Consider the following 24728-nt stretch of genomic DNA (forward strand, 5'->3'; position numbering starts at 1 on the left):
TGAGCATTCTGTCCCTTTTTTTTTCATGCTTGGTAATAGATTCTCACTCCACTCCCTTCACCGTACCCTATGGCCATCATGCAGAGGCTGCATTTAGTCTTGTTTAAAGTTGCTCTTATTTTGGAATATTATTTCTCATGTGGCAGTTATTTTCCACGGGGGTTATTCTGTCCACCCAAGAACATCTAGCAATGTCTAGAGACAATTTTGATTGTGACAACTTGAAGTGGCAAAGGGAAGAGGTCCTATAAGCATCTAGTGGGGTAAGTTCAGGGATGCTGCGGAGCACCCTTAAAGCACAGGACAGAGGCCTCCATCCCAAGAAAGAAGTACTAAGACTTGCATGTCAATAATACAGAGGTTGAGAAGTTCTGCCTTGGGGTCTTTAACAACTCAGATATAAAACTGGGCAGAACCTGGTAGGTTGGTGGCAAGGCCAAAGAAAACGTGATGCTTTGCCTTCCATGTCCTGGACTCTTCCTTTTTTTTTCCTTCTTCTTCTCACCTTCCACTCCTTGCCCACTGCTCCATGTTCTCTCCTCAAAATAAAATGTACTCTCAGTTTTATAAACTTGCATAAAAAAGTGACCAATTCAACGTTGCACTAAGATTTTTTTTTAAAAAAATCAGGAGCAAAATGTTAGCCCAAAGGTAGAAATTTGGGTATCAGTGATCCGTATAGGAGTTTTTATTTGAAGAACGTAGCCCTCCTTAGCATAGCCAGACACTGACAAGGGGACTCATCCATTTTATAAAATCTATATAACCTACAAAACTCTGCATAACCATAATCACAGAACTGATCTTATGTTCAGTTCTGTGATTATGTTCTTATGTTCTTCCTCAAACATCCTCCAACAATTCTAATTAGCAACCAGTGAATTTTAACAGCTAAAGCTGTTTTTTTTTTTTTTTTTTTAGTTTGTTTCTTATAGAGAAATTTCTTATTGAGAAATGCTAGGTATTAAGTCACCATATAGATCACACATTTTAAATCTCATGTTCCACATGTTCAGATGACCAGTGCGACTGTGACAGAGCACCATCCCTTCTCTTTTTTTTTTTTTTTTTTGCATTACACGGGCCTCTCACTGTTGTGGCCTCTCCCGTTGCGGAGCACAGGCTCCGGACGCGCAGGCTCAGTGGCCATGGCTCACCGGCCCAGCCGCTCTGCGGCATGTGAGATCTTCCCAGACCGGGGCACGAACCCGTGTCCCCTGCATCGGCAGGCGGACTCGCAACCACTGCGCCCCCAGGGAAGCCCCATTCCTTCTCTTAAGCCCTGCTGACTTCAGAGCAGAGGCATTCTCCTTCCATGAGGAATCTGTGTGTATGTCAATTGTTCTACTGACAGCTAAAGTTTTTGCTTTCATTTCTTTGACAACCTCTCTACTTACCCATAAAGAAACTATATTGTTCCTGTTTAGGAAAGAGAAGAACCATTGGGGACAGAAGCAAAATAATTTATATACCTTTTCTATTTTAGTTCTTAGCCCACTAATATCTACATTTCCTTGACATGTATTCCATTTTCTACTAGTTATTTATAAACTGTTTATTTCACTCTCTTCTACCTGGCTTCTTTCCTAGTGATCTTCAATAGATGCTGAAAAATAGAAAGAATCTAAATGTCTTGCTTATCTTTTCTGTTCAATTATGAATTGGATGTGGACATCAGAATCAGGAAGGTGCCTTTAGTTAAGTACCCCAAGTATTCAATCACTGCAAGGAAGGGCTGAGATGAGAATTTTTAAAGATCTGAAAATTGACAAATAAGAGCAAAAATCTTCATTAGCAACAACAATCCAGGATGGATTGCTCTGTTTCATTGATTTTTTTTTCAGTTAAAAAAACTTCAACCAGAATATTATTTACATTTCAAGACTTTGGGTGAAAATTATGTTAAAATATTTCCATCAGCTAGGCATATTGCCCTTGTCTTTATGTTGATTTTGACCTAATGGGCACCACTCTTTCTATTTATTAAAGCACCCCAAGTCTCAATAAGAAAGAAATCTAAAATGTCTCTTGAACAATGCTGAAGTCTTTGTGTGCACAAAGTCACCTATAAGTTGGCAATATGCTCTGCATGTCATCTACGGCAGTAAACATTCCAACCACTCATGAGTTGAAACTCCTGTCTCCATGTCCTCCACCATTCTCTGACACTCTTCACTCAGTGTCAGATCCAAGGAAATGCTGCTATGTGTCAGATATACCACAGGAAGCTAAGACTTTGTAACAAAATCAAGGTAATGGCCCAGGAACGGAGAGCTCCAAAAATGTGACAGGGTTTCCTTAAGGGTGAAAAAAACGTCCTTAAATTGGAGAGTAAAATAACTGTTTCTAATAATTCCAGATGAGAAAAGAAATACTGTATGGCTTGCATTGTGTTGCTCTATTGAACGCAAAGGGCAAGCCTATTTGAAAAAAAAAAAAAAAAATAGTACTGAACTTCAGCTAATTACAATGTGGATATATCATATTATTTTTTTAACACCTTTACTGGAGTATAATTGCTTTACAATGGTGTGTTAGTTTCTGCTTTATAACAAAGTGAACCAGCTATACGTATACATATATCCCCATATCTCCTCCCTCTTGTGTCTCCGTCCCACCCTCCGTATCCCACCCCTCTAGGTGATCACAAAGCACTGAGCTGATCTCCCTGTGCTATGCAGCTGCTTCCCACTAGCTATCTATTTTACATTTAGTAGTGTATATATGTCAGTGCTACTCTCTCACTTTGTCCCAGCTTACCCTTCCTGCTCCCCGTGTCCTCAAGTCTATTCTCTTCATCTGTGTCTTTATTCCTGTCCTGCTCCTTGGTTCATCAGAACATTTTGTTTTTTTAGATTCCATATATATGTGTTAGCATACAGTATTTTTTTTCTATTTCTGACTTATTTCATTCTGTATGAGAGACTCTAGGCCTATACACCTCTCTACAAATAACTCAATTTCGTTTCCTTTTATGGTTGAGTAATAGTCCATTGCATACATGTGCCACATCTTCTTTATCCATTCATCTATAGATGGACACTTAGGTTGCTTCCATGTCCTGGCTATTGTAAATAGAGCTGCAATGAACATTGTGGTACATGACTCTTTTTGAATTGTGGATATATCGTATTATTATTGTTATTATTTCTAATTCTAAGTCTGTGAGGATTCTCAAGAGCAACGATCCCTAGATGTGTTCTTTATTATGTGATATTGCACTAGCCCTTTTCTGCTTATATTTCAGACAGAAACCAATGTCTGTTTATCTGTTGTTTTTTCTTGCTATTCTAGACTAACAAATAGCTACAGAAGTCTTTGTAAATAACCTTTTCCCTGTAGAAGGAAACATGTTTCTACTAACATGTCTTATCATGTAGAACTTGGAACACTGCTATATCTGACCTTTCAGAGATATGTCTATTTTTAAAAGCCTAGTGGGTTCCAAATTCCATATATAGACCCATTAAGACTCCCACTGATGCTGAGGTAAGTTCCTTCTACGCATACAGAGGACCCGATTCCCTACCCATTCATAACTCCATCCAGTATAGAGTTAATTCTATTTGTCTTCTCTCCATCCCTGGACTTTCTCTCTATTCTCATTCCCCCATATATACAAATACACAAGGCATGAGGAATTTCAGAAAGGGTCTGAAGCCAAGAGACACCAGTCAAGAGCAAAAACTACTAAAAGTAGCCTACTCTTTGATACAACTATCCAAAGTTATGGGTTGTTGTGCTAACTCAGTAGAAATAAGTCTTTTTTCCATCTCAGTGTACCAGAGAGCTATGACAGGCTCCCATAAGTAACTGTGTCTTACCACGACCGTGATTCCCCAGTGGGCAGCCGCATGCCCCTGGAAGAGGGCATGCAAACCTTTGCTAGAGGAGCAGGGCCTATATTAAAGTCTAACCCTTTTTCAGTAACCGCTACCAACTTTGATTACTTCATGTCCATGTACTACCTAGAGCCTTTATGCTTTTCCTTGGTTGTCCTTATCTTCTCAAGAAATAGATAGGGAAATGTTTTTCAAGTTCAAGATTCCAAGTTCCAATCACATATTCACTATTTTCTAGACTTGTGACCTTTTCCCAGTCTCTTAACTGACTCAAAACTCCATTTTCACATTCATAATAGGAGATAATAAAAATCTTCCTACTTCATAAGGTCCTTGTGAGAATCAAATGCTAATATATAAAAACTGTAGAGTAGTATATACTGCAAAACAATAAATTATTATTCTGCTAAAGTATTCCAATTCAAACTCAAGAAATAAAGAGCACCCTTTTTATGATCATGTGTAATTTAGAAGCAGAAAGACCTATGGGAAACAATGAAACAGATTGATTCAGTTATGGAAATTAATCATGGTGCTGACATTTTGGTCAGACCTAATATCCACGGTTACCTGTCTCAGAGAGCAATTTTGTAGCTTCCAGCACCTTCTCAGTATAAACTCCAGCTTCATAGTTCTCCATCTCAGCATTGATGATATGTATGACTCGAGCAGCCCGGCCCCTGATAGCCCCTGCAGTCCGGTCTAGAGTGTCCACATCCCCCTCTTGAAGGGCTATCACACACTTGTTCACATCCTCCAAGATATGATTTTCTGTGGAGAGGACACATACACATTTATATGATTTTATACCACTGACACAGTTAAAAACCTATTGAAGATAGATTCATTAACTCACAAGCCATCAACTTGTACATCTCAATACATGCCTAATAACATTGAAATTATATTTAAAGAACGTAGTTTATCATTACAATAGTGGTTCTCAAACTTGAACATCAACTGGGGGATTTGTAGCATCATAGAGACTGTTGGGTGTCTCTCTCAGGGTTTCTGATTCACTAGGTCTGGGGTTGGGCCCAAGAAATTGCATTTCTACCAAGTTCCCAGGTGATGGTGATGCTGCTGGTTTGGGGACCACACTTTGAGAACCACCAACTTTAAAAATATCTCTTTCTTTGTTTCAGTGTTTAAGATTTATTGGGTGAAAAGGTCTTTTAAGAGTGGTAGTGGCAGCGAACAAGAAGTCACCAAGCAGCAACGTTTCTAGACATGTACAGAGTTGCACTTTGGGTTGGATCATGTTTTGATTGAGGAAGCATTTAAGGGAGACTTTAAAATAAACAGATATCACCCCATCAGTCTCCCTATGTTGTGTCATGCATAAGGTATATGCAATGGAAACTGATCAGGTGAAGAGGATCACAGAGTTCCCCACAATTGAAATACAATCCAGTCTGTGGCTGGTTCCCTCAGACTGGAGTTCAAGGTCAGGGATCACTCTCCATCATTGTCCAAAGCAGAATCTGAGCAGGCAGGATGAGAGGCTTTTCTCTCTACCAGCCTAGAGGAAACATGCAGTCTGGTCCCTTACAGTTTTGCAAGTGTGCAATTTTGTATTTTCCATATCCAATGTGAGATCTGTTATTATGTCCCTTGAACATTCTTTAGAAACAGAATTCTAAGGAAATGTTCAAAAAGTTTAGTACTCTGAGGACAAAAAAGAACTTAAGCTGAAAATATACATATACACACACAATAGAATAATAGAACAAGCTTGGAAGTAGTCTTAAGTAATCTGGTAACCCTTAAGAAATTATAACTATTCAATGAATAGTTAATAAAGGACTAAATTGAATGATTACCTCTTTAAGAAGTTTCTAGAACTAGTTCTGATTTATAAATTCCTAAAGAAGGAGAGATGGGAGGGTACTCAGCAAATCCCAGTCTCTCCCATGGATCTCTCCTTCTTTCATTAAACCAATCACTCAGAGAAAATATTTGCTTTTATACGACATTGGATAGAAAATTGCAAAGTATAACATGTTTCATAAAGGAACATCTGTTTGACCTCATACAATATGATTTCCTCACTCAACTATTTATAAATTTCTGATTTCTACATTCTCTAGTTTCAAATAGAAATTAGAATAGAAAAAAATGAAATGTTTAAATTTTAATATTTAGATATCTTAAACTCACAAGAAGTTATTTCCTGAATGTTGATATTTTCCTGAGAAAATGAGAAAGACAGTTGTGAAAATAGAGACTTAAAGGCTTTCATTTTGATTAAGGAACTTCTGAAACCACCTCTTTATGAGATCTTGGATTGGATCATGCAAACTCACCTAAAAGGACACCTTTAAAAAAAAAGGTTTACTCAAATGAAACTTGGCACAGGATTTTAAATACAGAAGTTTAATTCAAATAGGTCTCTCTCACTGCCCTGCTGGATTCCTCCAGACAATTAAAATATGTCGTGGTCCCTGGAAATGGGCAACTGCAAGGGTGTTCATGACAAAAACAGGCATTTTCTTTGAATAACATAATGTAAGAATAAGCATAGCTACCATTTTTCTGTGCATAGTTTAAAGATGGAATTGAACGTAAAACAGAGGAATCTGTCAATTACATTAGATACTAATGTCTCTGGAAATAACAAAATTTAAAATGTAAGAAGCCCATTCATGACCTAATATCCTAAAATGAAATCATACTTTTTAAAATCTAATTTCCCAACTAAAATATGCAACGAATTTAATTAGGAGGCAAGAAAAAGAATATGCTTTCATAGGTATAACTACAGTTGACCCTTGAACAACAGAGGTTTGGACAGTGCAGGTCCACTTATAAATGGATTTATTTCAGTAGTAAATACTACAGTACCACAGAGCTGAGGTTGGTTGGATCCACAGATGTGGAAGTCCCCATCTATAGGGCTCACTGTAAAGTTATGCCCAGATTTTCAGCTGTGTGGAGGGAGGGTCGGTGCCCCAAACCCCCAAGTTTTTCAAGGGTCAACTGTATACATTAATTGAAGGAGGCCATGATATCAAAAGCATTGCTTTTAATTGAACTGCCAATTAATTTGTTCAATGGTTAGTCACATTAATCATGTGTGAGTTAAATATTAATTTTACTAATTTTCAGTTTACTAACTGACTCAGTTTTCTTAATTAACTCTTTTTATGAAATGTTCAGATAGTTTACTCTGAATTTCCCATCTTTACCCAATTAGAGGTACCCCTTTTATAAGAAAATGAATTACAATTCCCTCATGATGGTAGTTATACCAGTGGATGATATATATGTAAAAGCCACTATGATAAAGAATGTTTTAAAATAAATTTGTACTTTAATAATCTAAGTACCAATAATGCACTTGAAAAGAGCTATATTGTTCTTGTAGACATATTATTTGATCAAAAGATGACACTTGGCCTATATATGGTTTCCCTGGACCCCTTGTAATAACTTCTCTGCTCCTAAGTCCCTACATCCTCAGGTCTGGGGTTCACAAGTTGGGAATTACTCTGGTCTAATATCTATCAAAAAGGGCAGTGAATTATTCAAAGGTAGAATCCATACTTAACTAATATTTTCATACCTGACAGCGCCTTACAGCAGGCAATCAAAGAAGAAATCCTGAATAAACATGTCCATTGAAGAGGGACAATGGATTATATATTTTTATCCTACGGTATTTTCAGGAGAAAGAATTCATTAAGTAAGGAGATAGAGGAATGGTGTTCCAACTAGAAAATAACATAGAAGAGAAAGTAATAATAAAAAGCACCTGTATTCCAGAGACGATTCCATTGCTGGGATAAACCCTATAGGTACTTTGGATGCCTGGATGTAAAGCATGGTTTTTAAACATCATAAAACATTTGTCTGCAATGTATTTTGTGGTAAGCTTCCTTGAATTTTTGCAACCTTACATTTCAGGAAAGATGTAATCTTGTTAAAAAATCACAGATGACCAAACTACCTGATTATTATAAGCTTTAAAGCTATAGATTCTAAATTCAAAAGCAAAGTTCAGTCTGTGAATTTTTTAATGAAACAAACTCAAGACACTGGAGTCAAAAGAAAACCAAACAAATAAAAGAAGAAAAGGCAAACAAAACAAAATGAAACTTTTAGACATTATGGGATTGAGTTAACAGCTTTTTCAGATCTTAGATGCCTGCTATTTTGTGAGCCAAACCCAAGAATTCAACTGTTATGTGATTAATGCCAAGATGCTCATTTTAAGACACTATTAAAAATTTTAGTTTTTGCCCAGCGGGAAAAGTTTTAAGTGTTCTAATACAGCCATTTTTTTTTTATAAGCCCAGACCACATCTGAAAATTGGTTTTGCTCCTGTAATGTTAATAGCTGGCCAAACTTGTTGCATTTCATATGGACAAATTAAGCACTCAGACACACAAGTTCAGGTAGCATGAAAAAAAAAATAAGAAAGAAAGAAAGAAAAATAAAACTATCCCTTAAAAAAATATTTTCTGTTGTTGTTTTCAAAATAGAGTTTCCTGCCAGAATAGATATTCCCTTAAGAAGCAACTGATACATAAAATGTCATTAATGCCATTTCAAAATATCTCCTGGGCCAACCTTGCAATTTACTGATGCAAATGTTTTGGCTCCAGCTCAGAGAGGAGATGAGAAGTAGTTTCCCCAACTATCGGGCTGTATCTATAGTCTACCAGCAGGACAGAGTGGGCTGTGTCATCATTTGTCAAGCCCATCTGTGGAAAGGTGCCTGCCGCCTCCGATTGTCAAGTCCAAAGGCATGCTCTAGCAGGTCCTGCCAAGGCTGGCTCCCTGACAGCGCCTGTTCATTTTCCTGTCATGGCATGCCACGGCGCTTGTACCACTGGGGTTGGACTGCACAGTGTTATCAGCAGAAGCCAAAGCCTTTTCTTGTTGCTGGTAATAATGAGATGCACAAAGGAATGGCAGGGAGGAAGGTGGCAGAGAGGCAGACCCGGTAGAAGAAAATTAAGAAAGGCTTTGCACTGCTGAAACAGTCTGAGATAAGACCTCCTAACCTTGCTTTTCTCTACCCTCAGAAATTTTCATACATGCATTTCAAGAAAAGGATAAATTGGGAAAGCTTTAAGTTCTGAAATGGTGCCTCTTTGAGAAACGTAGTATATGGATATTTTGTATTCATTTGTAGATAGAAGAGGAGTAGAGTGAGATTTCCAGGGGCTGTTAGGATTGCTGTGTGAGATCTGAGGCTGGTTGGAGAGTCCCCCGGGCCCTTTTGGGGACCCCTATAGTCATCCTGGCAAAGACTGACTAGATACAAGAAAGATGCTCAGTGCTGGTGTCCATCTGTCTGTTCCCCACCGCTCAAATCCCCAATATGTCTATCCAAACAATTTCTAAGCACCTTATGAAAGATGCATTTCTTGCATATCTTTTATGTTGTTAGGACTCATGCATCAGTGAAGCAAAAATCCCAGGAATGGCAACGCATTGAGTTCTTTTTCAGCCAACCCCTGGATATGGGTATGTTTAAATGAATAGTTGCTTTGACAAGTCATCCAAAACAAAGCACCTTGAGAATGAAGAATAAGACAGGTTTCCAAGAGGGAAGAGAGAGTGGAATGGAGGTACCAGAGGGTATAGTGAGGTGTGAGGGGGTGGGGAAGGAGCTGCAATGAAAGCTGGAAACATCAAAGGCAAATTCCCTTCTATCTAGACTTACTGAGAACTCTATAGATTCTGGAAAGAGGATAATCTGGATTTTAATTACACCTCTGCTAAGTTACCTACCTTTCAGTGACTTACTTTTCTCAAAGGAAGGCTCAGAATAGTGACACCTATCTTATAAAATTTTGGTGTGAATTAAAGCAAATAGCAGAAAGTCAGACAAATTATAGATACTGAGCATGTGTTCTCTCATTTTTCCCATCTCCCTTGCCCTGCCCTCCATGATTTCAAAGTTGGCTTTTCCACCAACCATCAGATCTACAGATTCAACTCTGCTATCCTCAGACAAGCTTTAAACACAAGCCCCCAGTGGGAATTCATCGTCAGTTTCTTGGTGAAAGGAAAGACTGCAACTAGAGAAAAGTTTCTAAATACACTAAGCCTCCTGCAGAAATCCCTTTTCCCAATCTGTGGCAGTCAGAGGCCCTGTCTGTCTGGATCCCACCAGCTGGGCTGCAACCCCTCCCTCTCAGACCTCAGTAAGTCCTGGTCAAGTCTAGGGCACACCTGAGCTGGCAGGTGTGAGTTCCATAAGCCTGTGGGTAGAGTCAACACCTGGTCAATTTGCATTTTCAGGTGTCACTTGGTTATTTTAATGCCTCACAAGGAGGTTGAGGTTTCTGGTGACCTCCTCCCCCATGTCTCCCATAGAGACTTTTCCAGGTGAATTGGGCCAAATGTGTTTAGTCAAATGTGTTTGGAAAAAGGCCCATTAGCTGGCTGGTAACCAAATTTGAAACAGCACTGTTGAGCCCGGTTAAAGGTCAAATTGACTACATGGTTATTCAAATGCGACAACATCCTTCAGTCTGGCTTCATTTACAAAGAAGAAAGTTACAATTTCCAGTGGTGACTAGTTATTTTCTCTCACTTCTTTCCACAACCTCATGGTCAAGTGCTCAAAGCCTCAATAGCTCCCAAGTGCCTTCTAATGGGTTCATTCTGTGGCTAACATTTCTTCCCAGCTTATCACAAACCTGGGTAACTGCACTTATTGAGGAAAAAACCCTTAACGCAGCCAAATCGGAATAACTCATTGGTTTTTTGATTTTTAAACATAACCAGTCTCATATCCCATGCTCTTTTTTAGATGGATGATTCAGATGCAGCAAAGGCCATCCTATTTTAAAAACTCCAGGAAATAAAAAGGAGCCTACCTCTACTTAAATAATCTGCTCAGGTTTCTAATATCTTGATCAGAAATTTGTGTTTTCCCCCCAAATGCTTTGGCTCAGTGTCTTGAAATAACATGCACAGCAGAGAAGAATGTTCAAGAGGGTGTTACAGTCACAGTTGCAGAGATGATTGAAAGCTCAAAGGGCCAAGGAGAGCACTTGAAACACAGACCCATGATATTTGCAAGATATTCCTCATTTCATCTTGTTCTCTTCCTTTGGCTGCCTTGTAAGGGGCCCGTTTGTGATTACCTGAGACAGAAAGGAAGTCATCCACTGAGGTGATGTCATCCACAGCCTCTGTCAGCACTCGGACCTGCTTTTCCCACTGGTCTTTGAAGACATCCATATTGTCCTGAGCAACTTTGCTCTGTGGCCGGGCAGCCAGTGTGAGAGCGGCATTGATGACCTATTTGTTAGAAACAATCCGGGGACATATTGACCACACTCTTCAAAAGAGGAACAAGCAGGTCAAAGACCATGTTGAAACCATGGACCCTGCAGCTTCCACAGATAAGTGTGTTCCCAGTGTTTGGAAGGACAATCAAAACATGAAAGTTAAAGTAGGTTATCAACTACTACTAGTTTTTGTTTGCTTTTCTTCTTTTTTTCAGATATAGGTTTCAAAAAGTGTTTACTGGACAAAGCCTACTTAGCACAGATGTGGCAGAAATAGAACTCTTGTTCTACAAGTGCAAGCATAGAGTTTAGTGGTTGAGACACTAAAGGTAAATAGATATGGAGCATTGAAATAACAGTCCAAGACAAATAGAAGAAAGTCAATAGGAGTGGTAAAGAGAATAATCGCCACAGTAATTCTGAAGAGACTAGAATAGTTTGAAGTTCTTTTTGAGAAAGGCAGAACCTGAAATGGCTCATGAATGTTGGGTAGCACTTTCCAGTGAGAGGAAAGAGGGCAAGGCAAGGAAATGAGTGACCTGAGGGCTGGGCCGTAGAATATCTGAAATATCAGGCTTTGGAAACAAAGTAAATGAGGCTTACCTGGGGACACAGGCTGTCAATCTGGGTGGCTGCCATCCGAACTAATTTCACCCCTTCTTCATTGTTGGAGATGGAACAGGCCAAATTGGCAACCTGTATTGAAGAGGATTTGAATGAAAACGATGTTGGGGCCAAGGGAAAATACACTGTTGCATGACCTTGTACCTTCCCTGGAGAGCGCGACATCCAGGAGAATCCTTTCACAAATGAGATAAAGGGGACCTTCTGTATTAAACGAAATATTACTAAGTCTTCTGTCTGTAGGCATTTTTATCAGAAAAGCAAGGTGTTAATAACAAATCATTGCTTCAAGATTCTTGAGCACACACAATAATGCATTTTAACTGGGTTCTTCTGAACTCTTTTCCCCTCCATCTACACTCCCACTTGAACTCCCTAAGACTCATTATTGAATGCAAAGCACTGTGATTTTGGCCACATCAGTACTAAATTCTGACCAGTGAGAGAGATGCCACAGGCAATGCTTTCGATTTTAAAGAGACCCATAGTAAACTGAAAATTAGTGTCTGTTACCCCAAAGAACCCAAGGTCTTCCTGTCACAGTCTGTCAGGAAGATGTCAGCCCACCAGTAGTCAACTCAAATGCTTTCAGGGGCCAGGCAGTTCTGAAAAGTGTATAGAAAAGCTTGGTGTAATCCAGTAGGCAGTTGGAGGAGTGTGCAGCCAATGAGGATATGCAAGTCCACCATAAAGGCATTCAAGTTTGATTTTTAAAACATACTATACCAGCCAAAACAGCTGAACTGAATTCAAGTTCCCAGGTGAAGCATTTCAATGTTATTCCTTCTCTTCAAGGAGTGAGAATTGGTAATACAAGGCCAGCCTGATTGGCCAAGGTCAACAGCACACAAAGTTATAATCAAAACACTGATCAGTCCCATCAAGCTGGTGTCAAGAGGACAGGAGGATGGGGATTAGAAAGGGCAAAGGAGAAGAGAAGGGCTGCCAGGGCTAGGATCAGTAGGGCAAGCAGAGTACATGACTAGCAGAGAGAATCCCTAGGAGTCCTGCGGCCACCTGCCTTTTTGTATCACTTTTTTGTTCACTTCTGCTCTCCAAAACAAGACTGCCTCCCTACTATGCCTAAATGCTCTGGGAAATTCAAATGTACCGCGTATGTGTATAGTTCCTAATGTGAAAGAAACCTTAGTGTGGAACAGTGAGAGCAGCACAGAGCTGGAGATCAGGAGACTCAACCACTAACCCATTCTGTAAGTCATATCACATTTGGAGGATTGTTTCTTTATCAGCAAAAGGAGATGGATAGATGATGATACCAGGGATACTTTCAAAGATGACTTCAATAAATCATTATGCAAAGAATCCCATTTTGAAGCTTTTAAGAAAGAACATATTAAGTCTATTACAGTGAGAATATATACTGTGAGAAACCACAGATTGAGTTCCAAAAGTTATCATGTATTTTCTTACATTTTATAGTTTACCTTTGATTCTTCAGATAATTTTCACTATGTAACTTAGTTTTCAAAGAGAAAGACAAACATGCCTTTTTGTACCCATTCATAGGATACTAAACACCCAGGAGTATGAGGAGGCTCCTTGGAGGGAGAGCAAGAACGTAGGTTCTCAATTTCAATATTGTCTCCATTCTGCTTTTTCATTAATCTTTGTTATATTTGTATTCTACTGTATTTTATATTCCAAATGCCAGAATAAGTATGTGACATAGAATCGGTGCTCAATACGTGTTTATTGAATTAAAGAGTAACCTTTTAATAGCTTTTTTAAATTGCATATAGTGATTTGAATACATAATAAGTTAAAGATACTCTTAAAGATAAAGTTGTTAGTCTTGTAATTTGGCTGGACAAATTTTCACATTACCTTCTAGCAGATGTTTACTAACGTCATGGAGCTAAACAATAGTTCTAACATTCTAGTCCATTGTTTGAGTCCAGAATGCAGTGGCCCCTGTCCACGGTGGCATGTGAAATCAGGATGGTGTGATGAATTTTTGAGAAAGATTTATGTATTTAATTTAAAATTCTGTCCTTTAATTCTTCCCATTTCTGCTGTTGAAAACCTTTCATTTTATGAAATGATGATTGCAGATGATGGTTTTGTTTGCTTTTTATCATCCTTGCTTGGTATGTGACAGAGATTTGAGGTCACACTTTTCCACTGCAGTGAACAATTGCTAAAGAGTTTGGCTTATGACTCTATATAAGGACAACAACATGAAAACTTTAAAATACTCCAGGAATCAGATCTTGGGTAATTTTTGCTTGCATCTTTGTAAGATGAAAAGTAAGAAAATACCAGCACTCTCAATGAGATAAAGGCTCTAGACCAAGTATTAAATGGCTGTTGACATAAAAATATTTATAAATAAGAAAGAGAAAGAGAACCATATATTATGTATCTTTTGATAGAATGACAGTACACTACCTATGAAATGTTCTTGCCAAAAGCAACAACAACAACAACAAAAAGAACATGAAAATGATCAGCTTTAGGATTGATTCTCAATTTACAGAAATCCAAGAGACAAACATGTAAAATAAAACTACATGGATGCCATCATGAAAATCCTGATGGTGATAACTAGTAGAAAAAAGTCAGACCTTTATAGATCCTGAATAGACAAATAAACCATTATATAAACATCCATAAATATTTAAATGAATTTACATATATATGTACATTGTAAAACAATGAAAGAAATTTAAAATTCACTAAATATTTGATGATATTAAGGGGTTAATGTTTAAAATACCCTAGTAATAATTCAGTTATTTTATTTAAAGTGTCCATAGCTTTTATATATGTTTTAATGTAATGTTTTAAAATACCCTAGTAATACTTCAGTTAAGTGTCCAGAGCCATATATATATAAATAAATAAATAAATATATATATATATATATATATATATATATATATATATATACACACATATATATATCGAGATGCTTATGGATGAAATTATATGTTTGAGATTTGCTTCACAGTTATTTAGGATAGGGGAAATGGGTGGAGGTATAGAAAAAATGACTGGCTATTAGTTCATAATGGTCGAAGCTGTGTGATACTATATGATGGTTCATTATACAGGCTCTACTTTAAGATATGCTTGAAATTTTCCATAATAAAAGTTCTTTTTTTAATGTAGTAACTATAATCTATTATATCACCAGCACTGATAAAATACTTTCTTGCACTTGTACGAGTCTCAAGGGAGCCTAGTATAAGTCAGGAAGAAGCCTGAGTATGGTTTAGAGGTAAGGCTTGCAGACAGCAGAAGAGTGCCAGCCTAAGCACAGAAGGGAATACTGTAATGGCTTGCATAAGACACAGAGGTGGCTCTCCAGACCACACAGTCTCCTGCACATGCTGGTGGCAGGTCCCCAGGCAGAAGCTGATCCTGGGAATGCTGGGGCTGAGAAGAACTGGGCTCTTGTGTGAGGGAGATGCCAACCAGTAACCTCCACATTGTGATAAAAAACAAACAAACAAAAACTTTTATGTATCTTTTGAAATGTTTCTTCATCCTTTGTTTAATAAACTCTATTATGGGTCAGATCTAGTATGGGAATCTCATTGCCCAGCAGAATCATAGTAGGGGAATAGTGCTAGCAACACTTAGCAAAAATAAAGAAGTGACAACTCCCAATAGTTCTTCAATTATTTATTCTCTTTAATTTACTGATTTATAAATCCTAAAACCTGGCAGCCTCCATTCTGAAATGTACTCCTGCTGTTTAAGTCTACTTAAAATCAGAATTTCATCTATCTTGTGTTATATTCTACAACATTCTGAAAATATTTCCAACATGATGCTAAGGATTTCACTATCTCCAAAGCAGGCTTCTGTATTTTAAATTTGTCATGGACACAATCCAAATTCCTATCTTCCTTATTTTCCTTTGGCTTGCCTTTGTGTTTCTTACTGGACTCATTGACATCGTGGTGACTCTGAACATGGTTTTATATATTGTGATTTTGAGAACTCTGGCAGCAAACACTAAATTTCAGTCTTGAGGCAGCTCCTAATCAATAATGCATCTTGAAATGCCAGTGAATATTTCAACATCAGTACAAGGCTACTGCACACAGTAGGTATTTAAAAACTGATTTCAACTACCTGTTCTTTAACTACAGCTCTTATGTTACGATATCAGAAACTCTTTGATGAAATAAAATGTCCTATGTTTCAAATCACAATATTTTCTCCTTAAAAAAAAAAATTTGTTATGATAGTCTTCCTAAGTGGGGGAGGAGGGGAAGAGAAGAGTAGAATAGAATCATGAGACATTAGAAAAAAATTAATTGGAGTAAAAAAATGAATGATATACCATTAATAGATCAGTGTTATGAGACTGCAAACCAAAATTGAATGATATGATTATATTTACTAGAATTTTGAAACCTGCTTGAATCAACTAAATAGGTAACATTTACAGGCTGGTGCTGGCCTCTGTTTTCTCCACTCTTGAATTGTTTACAACTTAGCTCAGGCAATAAGAGTCAATTGCCTTCCTGGGGGCTCAAAAAACAATAAAGTCTATCATTAACTATTAAATGTTGGGCTATTTAGATTGATTTATGATTTCTGAAAGTGACTAGGCCATGAGTAAAGGTGGCATAGCTCCTTGGTGAGCTAACTGCACTAAATTTCCCAAGACTCTCTCAGGAAAGGAAGCCCTCCTCCATGGCTTCTGAGAGCATAATGGATTTGGGGAGGGAAAAGCTGAAAAGACTGGGCCAAGTCTTCTATCCTTGACTTAAATGCCTTAAAAACTGGTTATCTTGGGGGAAAGAAGGAAGCTTAGCAGTCTTAGCTAAGTTGTATGCTGCTGACTATAAGAGCTTTAAGGTTCAAAAAAGAAATGATCAGTACTCCTGGCTGGGAAATCAGTAAACACATCATGGAGAGGTAAGATATCCATCCTATAATGCTTTTCTGATTGCCTAATTAGAACAATTTTCTGGATGCTCAGACTATGATATTTTTCACTATTCTGGAGGCACACTGGGTAAATATATAAAGCAAACAATAATATCTTTAGCAGTTTTAGAAAGACAATAAACTAGCAGGGAGAGCTGATGCTAATTCTCCTAAGAAAGTAACTTGCTCCTTAAACCAAATCTGAATGATTGGCATCCATGGCTGAACACTTTAATCATCACCTTAGCTGACCAAAAACAGATAGAGATATTCCAGGGACACTGATGGCAGAGATAAAATTGACAAAATCAAGAATGCGTGGAGCCCTCATAAAAATACATTGTGATTATTTAAAATGCAAGATGTTTTCAATCAAACACATGTACCAAAAAACACTGCACAGCTTGAAGTTCCTGATGAACAGAACATTGTAGCTATCAAATTTGTCTGTTTTTTTTCCTTGCTGTTGAACTATTTAATTTTGTTTTTATTAGTTTTTATTATTAAAATTTTTTTATTGGAGTCTAGTTGATTTAAAATGTGTTAGAAAAGAATAAAATACCTAGGAATAAACCTACCTAAGGAGACAAAAGACCTGTATGCAGAAAACTATAAGACACTGATGAAAGAAATTAAAGATGATACAAATGGATGGAAAGATATACTGTGTTCTTGGATTGGAAAAATCAACATTGTGAAATGACTATATGACCCAAAGCAATCTATAGAGTCAATGCAATCCCTATCAAACTATCAATGGCATTTTTCACAGAACTAGAACAAAAAATTTCACAATTTGTATGGAAACACAAAAGACCCTGAATAGCCAATATATATATATATATATATATATATATATATATATATATATATATATATATATATTTTGCTGTATGTGGGCCTCTCACTGTTGTGGCCTTTCCCCGTTGTGGAGCACAGGCTCCAGACACACAGGCTCAGTGGCCATGGCTCATGGGCCCTGCCACTCCACGGCATGTGGGATCCTCCCTTACCGGGGCACAAACCCATGTCCCCTGCATCGGCAGGCGGACTCTCAACCACTGCGCCACCAGGAAAGCCCCAAAACAATCTTAAAAAAGAAAAATTGAGCTGGAGGAATCAGACTCCTGAACTTCAGAATATACTACAAAGCTACAGTAATCAAGACAGTATGGTACTGGCACAAAAACAGAAACATAGATCAATGGAACAGGATAGAAAGCCCAGAAATAAACCCACGCACATATGGTCACCTTATCTTTGATAAAGGAAGCAAGAGTATACAAGGGAGAAAAGACAGCCTCTTCAATAGGTGGTGCTGGGAAAACTGGACAGCTACATGTAAAAGAATGAAATTAGGACACTTTTTAATACCATACACAAAAATAAACTCAAAATGGATTAAAGACCTAAATGTAAGGTCAGGCATTATAAAACTCTTAGAGGAAAACATAGCAGAACACTCTATGACATAAATCACAGCAAGACCCTTTATGACTCACTTCCTAGAGAAATGGAAATAAAAAGAAAAATAAGCAAATGGAACCTAATGAAACTTAAAAGCTTTTGCACAGCAAAGGAAACCATAAAAAAGAGAAAAAGACAACACTCAGAATGGGAGAAAATATTTGCAAACCAAACAACTGACAAAGGATTAATTTCAAAAATATATAGGCAGCTCAATGCAGCCCAATATCAAAAAAAAAAAAAAAAAAAATACCTCAATCCCAAAATGGGCAGAAGACCTAAATAGACATTTCTCCAGAGAAGATATACAGATTGCCAACAAAAACATGAAAAGATGCTCAACATCACTAATCATTAGAGAAATGCAAATCAAAACTACAATGAGGTATCACCTCACCATGCTCAGAATGGCCATCATCAAACAATCTACAAGCAATAAATGCTGGAGAGGGTGTGGAGAAAAGGGAACCCTCTTGCACTGTTGGTGGGAATGTCAATTGATACAGCCACTATGGAGAACAGTATGGATGTTCCTTAAAAAAACTAAAAATAGAACTACCATATGACCCAGCAATCCCACTACTGGGCATATACCCTGAGAAAACCATAATTCAAAAAGAGTCATGTACCACAATTGTTCATTGCAGCACTATTTACAATAGCCAGGACATGGAAGCAACCTAAGTGTCCATCTATAGATGAATGGATAAAGAAGATGTGGCCCATATATACAATGGAATATTACTCAGCCATAAAAAGAAACAAAATTGAGTTATTTGTAGTGAGGTGAAAGGACCTAGAGTCTGTCACACAGAATGAAGTAAGTCAGAAAGAGAAAAACAAATACTGTATGCTAACACATATATATGGAATCTAAAAAAAAAAGTGGTTCTGATGGACCTAGGGGCATGACAGGAATAAAGACACAGATGTAGAGAATGGACTTGAGGACACAGGGAGGGTGAAGGGTAAGCTGGGACAAAGTGAGAGAGTAGCACTGACATATACACTACCAAATGTAAAACAGATAGCTAGTGGGAAGCAGCCACATAGCACAGAGAGATCAGCTCGGTGCTTTGCGACCACCTAGAGGGGTGGGATAGGGAGGGTGGAAGGGAGATGCAAGAGGGAGGGGATATGGGGATATACGTATGCATATAGCTGATTCACTTTGTTATACAGCAGAAACTAACACAACATTGTAAAGCAATTATACTCCAGTAAAGGTGTTAAAAAAATGCAATGAGATATCACCTCAAAAAAAAAAAAATGTTGTGTTACTTTCTGCTGTACAGCAAAGTGAATCAGCCATACATATACATATATCCACTCTTTTAAAATTATTTTCCCATATAGGTCATTATGGAGTATTGAGAAGAGTTCCCTTTGCTACACAGTAGGTCCTTGTTGATTATCTATTTTATATATAGCAGTGTATATATGTTAATCCCAAACTCCTAATTTATCTCCAGCTTTCCCCTTGGTAACCATAAGTTTGTTTTCTATGTCTGTGAGTCTGTTTCTGTTTTGTAAGTAAGTTCATTTTTATCATTTTTTAGATTCCACATATAATTGATATTTTATGATATCTGTCTTTAAGAAAAATTTGGTTTTGTGTGGACATCACATACAGAAATAAGCTCTGTCTCAGTAATGCGATAGTTTTGTTTGAAAACTTACAAGAAAAGCCAAAAATACCTGGAAGGCTGCTCCTTAATTAGACATTAAAATTTTCAGCTCATATAGTATTTAGGCATTTAACTCCAAAGTGATATGAGGTGCATCAGAAAGACAAGAACGTTTTCTTCTTTTCTGGTCCTGGAAATCAACTTACATTTTAAAATATTTGCAGTTCTGTTCAGTTCCAGACACCAGCACATATTCAGTGCATTCAACCCCCAAACACTTTATCATTTTACTAATTTTTACAGCTTCAGGTATCATATGGGTGTTTTAAGAAGAGCACACTATTGAAATAAAGCAGAATAGCAATTCAGAGATTTATAAAGCACTTGCTTCTCATGTTAATATTTCATTATCATCATAAATTTGAGGATAAAATGAACTTATTTACTATTAAAAGTGAATTTATGGAATTTTCAATCACCACAGTCACAAGGTCATATGAAACCATAAGGACAAGAGACGATGCCATGAATTCCAGGCAAATGTTATTATTCTCTATGATGATCATAGCAATGAAGAGAGCTATGGTCTCAATCTGAAGATTTATTCCGTTAACTGCACTGATACAATTAGTACACAAAATGGTGTTAATATATACATGCCTATCTGATACAGAATTTCAAGGCTTCTATAAAACATACCTCCTATATTACAGATGGAGAATTTTTTAATTCAGTAAGAGACAAAGCAATACACTTCTCTGAACTCTTTGAGAGGCAGGACAGAAGCAGCCGATGTTATGCCAAAGGGATTCAACCTTAAGAAAACAATGAACTTCCACAGAGATGGACATAGGAGTAGATTTAGTGACCACCTTCACAGTGATTGGAGCAGAGCCCGAAAGGTCTGGCTGCCCCCCAAAATATTTGCAACAGTGTCTCTCTTTCACTCTGAGATATTATGAAATCCTTTTAAAATGTAGCTGCTTATGGTGATAATAAAATGAGCTAAAGTTTGTTAAAAAAAAAAAAAAAGGTAGCTGCCTCAGACCAAGATGAGTTTATCAACCTGATTACCAGTAACTGAGGTTCTGAAGGACTGAAGAGGCTTAGACAACAGGGATAATTTGATCAGGGAAGGATGGCTTAAGAGAGGTTGGCAGCTGGGGCAGCAGGAAGATGCAGAAGGAGAGGAAAAAATGAGAAACACTTCTTCTTGCTTTTGTTTTAAAGGACCTCACTGAAGCATCTGACATTCTTGATTATTCTATATGTTTTAATGTTTAAAAATCATATGATGGTCGAGGCTGGGATCTAGAGGCAAGCAGCCTGGGGTTTACATCTTGCCAGCCAAGAAAGGTGCTTTGCCTCTGTAAGACTCAATTTTTTCAACGATAACACAAACTGGTACTCACAGATATAGAGAACAAACTAGTGGTTACCAGTGGGTAGAGGGAAGAGGGAGGGGAGCAAGATAGGGGTGGGGGAGTAAGAGGTACAGATTATTAGGTATAAAATAAGCTACAAGGATATATTGTATAACAGGGGAAATATAGCCAGTATTTTATAATACTATAAATGAAGTATAACTTTTGAAAATTGTGAATCACTATATTGTACACCTGTAACTTATATAATACTGTATAGTAACTATATTTCGATTAAAAATTCTTCTGTTTTGTAAATAAGTTTATTTGTATCATTTTTTGAGTCTGCATATAAGCCGTATCATATGATATTTGTCTTTCTCTGTCTGACTTACTTCACTTAATATGAGAAACAGACTTATGCACTTAGAGAATGAGTTTATGGTTACCGGGGGGAATGGTGTGGAGGGATAGATTGGGAGTTTGGGATTAACATGTACACACTGCTATATTTAAAATAGATAACCAACAAGGATCTACTGTAAAAAAAATGCTGATAAAAACAAACAAACAAACATACTGGTGATAAGGTTGAAATGAAAATGGTTACAGTTCTTAACCCAGTACCCAGCAAGGATTTGAGAGATATTATTTTCATACTGTTCCTTTTATTTAAAGGTCACTATAAAATAAATACTTTAATAATGTCAATCACTGATGCATTCAGCCATTCAAATATTGAGTACCTTAGATGTACCATATAGTGAAGATACAGAGGAGATCAAGTTAAGCATGATTTATATTCCTTAGAGAAGCTTATATTTAAATTAGACAAGTAAATGCATTTTCATAGTTCACATCATGCAGATTACTACAAAGGAAATAAAATGGAGGCAGTGACAGAGAATAAAGGGAGGTCAATTTTATGTGTGATTACTGCATCCTTCAGTTACAATTTTTATAAAGTTACAATCTCAGTATGTACCCTTTTGTTACTGCTTAATCTCTTATATTGCAAATATTTCCAGTGTCTATATACTTGTAGTCAATTTTTTATAATAGAATAAAATTACCAAATGTTTTTGCTTTATTATTTGGCAAGTCAATTCCCTGTTGCCATACATTTAAAGGACTCTCCAATGTTTGCTGTTACTAAAAACAGAGTAACATACATCTTTAGGCATCCAGTTTTCGCTTCTGTCAGAAGTGGACTTGCTGGGTTAGGGAAAATGTTACGGCGCTTGTTTACATATGGCCACGTGCTTGCTGAAAGGTCCCCAGCAAGGCATGATTTATTAACTCTCCAGTGTCATCAGCATTAGCTGTACACTCCTGGACACTGTTTCTCCTTGCCTTCTCGGACACCTCATCTGAATGCCTTTCCAGCCTACGTTCTACAAACCACCAGTGTAAAGCGGGATTGCTTCAAAAGTCACTTCATTTTCCCAGCTAGACTGTGAATTCTTGTAGGACAGAGGCCTTCACTACACCTAGTACATAGCTGGGATCACAGGTACTCAATTCTAATTTTTTGAATTTACTAAATCCCACTAATTGCCTTTATGCAGTATAAAGTAGAACACCATTCAACTTGTCATAAACTAGTCATACAAACTAGGAGGGCCCCAAGTTCTACAATCTGGAGTTGCAAGCAAGTATATGTCCTCCATGCCATCCTTTCCACAGTTTATCATCAAATCAGCGTTCAGAAGCTAAGACCAAATGAAACCTATACAACATCGTGCTACATGGTGCTGGGGAACAGTTTCTTCCTAGTCCCACCAGTCTTTGTACACTTGCCGGTACCTATACACCTGTGAGGACACAAATCTGCATTGGTAGGGCTCCTTAGGGATGCTGAACAGCCTGTGATCTCAGGTACACACACACCACTAGCCAATAACTGTTTGCATGCCTCTGCCCAAGTTAAAGTGATCAGTCTGCCCTGGTCACTCTAATGAAGGTAATCGCCAGTTCACATTCATGAACAAATTGTTGTGCCTGCTTTGTAACTGAATCACTCAGCATAAATCTATACCCTTTATATATAAAAACCTCAGGGGCTTGAAATAATGCAATAAAGCATCACCTAATGCCTTCTTGATGCCTGTTCATCAATAATGTGGTTGTGTGAAAAGGATAGGAGGGACTTAGCATGTGTTATCTAAAATCATGCAATGAATGTTATCTAAAATCATGCAATGAATGTAATACCCTTTTCATTACTATAGACCTTCTGGGATTTTGTTTTCTCCAACCATTCCCTGAGGAATTAAGTTATTACTCTCCACTACTATTTGGTCTCTCAGAGTCTCATGTAAGTAAATAAAATCTTAACTTATTTCCATATAAAACACGTTGACCTTCATATATGTGAGATGAATCCCCCGCTGCCTATGAATGGAGCCAGAGCTTCAGATTCTGGCTCTAGCAGTGAAGAAGGGATGCACTGAAACACCCAGGGAAGGTTTGAAGAAGATCCAGATAATAAGAGTACAGCCACCCTCTGTAGCCTGGTCTTAGACATTTCAAGATGACAAGTGGAGGGGTGGAGTCAAGGTCATAGTCACAGTGAGGAGGAAGGACTCTAAGCATCCTAACCAATACTGAACCTGTGACTTCAGCTCTCTTTGCACAGAATTCCAACTTGATGAGGGAAACAGAAATCCCTACTTCCTCCACTTTACACTCCAGCGTTTGTTATTTTGGGGGGAGGTGCCTCCATCAATTAAATGTTTAGCAATCAGCCAAGGTTCAGTTCAAGGTCCACAAGTCCATGAAGACGTGCCATTCATACTGGCCAATAAAAATAGATCTCTCCTCTAAATCTTTTCAGGCTTACTACCTGCCCTACTAGTGGCTACTTGCCGCAAACTGTTGTTTAATTCATTACTTGTGGTATGTGCAGATGGATTGGGTGGGTACATACAGAATTAAATATGCAGATACACATAGATATTGTACATCTTCAATTAAATTTCAACCTCCTTGAGAATAATGGTTGTGTTTTATTCATCCTTGTGGCCCCTCTGGTTCCCTGTACAAGACTTCATACACAACAGTTATGAATGTGGTTCCAGGGCAGCCGCTCTATCCCGGATGTTTTCTTATCTCCTGCCCCTGCCTGCACTTACCTCTATTGAGTCCTATACCCCCTTATCACTGTTAACCCAGCAAAGGATGCTAATTGATCACAGTATTCACTAAAGTAGTATTTTCTCCTCCTAGGAAAATATTCTCTAACATATCCCTCCTAACATAACACCTTAACCCAATTAAGATATTCCCAAGTCCTGAAGAACTTGAGGGAAAAATGTACAGTGTAGAAACTTCAGGCTCCCCAGGTAAGCTGCTGGGGAAATAGTTAAGGGTAGGGAGTTTTCTGTAAGCTCTGTCATCTTTATCTAAAATTTCTTCTGTCTTTTCTTCCTCTGACCACCTGTTGTTGTAAATAAATAAGTCTTATTGTACCACATCTTTGCCTACTCACTTATATATTGTCTATGACTGCTTTTGCACTACGAGGGGAGAGTTGATTTATGATAGAGACCACAGGACCCACAAGCCAAGAATATTTACTATCTAGCCCTTTACGAAAAAAGATTGAAAAGTCCTAGTTTAGGTGAAAACCTGGGCAGAAA

The 24728-nt window shown here is 37.7% G+C and overlaps 1 protein-coding gene across 2 annotated transcripts in view; it reads right to left on the bottom strand.

Moving 5' to 3' along the window:
* Positions 1–24728, bottom strand: part of CTNNA2 (catenin alpha 2) — a 1184370-nt gene that overhangs the window by 89654 nt on the left and 1069988 nt on the right. For both annotated transcript variants that reach the window (XM_067007311.1, XM_059079035.2), the window contains exons 10-12: positions 11700–11792; positions 10950–11106; positions 4413–4613 (exon numbers count right to left, since the gene is read on the bottom strand). In XM_067007311.1, the coding sequence (XP_066863412.1) occupies positions 4413–4613; positions 10950–11106; positions 11700–11792 (451 nt within the window). The remainder of the gene's footprint in view (positions 1–4412; positions 4614–10949; positions 11107–11699; positions 11793–24728) is intronic.

Source organism: Kogia breviceps, chromosome 11 (genome assembly GCF_026419965.1).
Source record: "Kogia breviceps isolate mKogBre1 chromosome 11, mKogBre1 haplotype 1, whole genome shotgun sequence".
NCBI lineage: Eukaryota > Metazoa > Chordata > Mammalia > Artiodactyla > Physeteridae > Kogia > Kogia breviceps.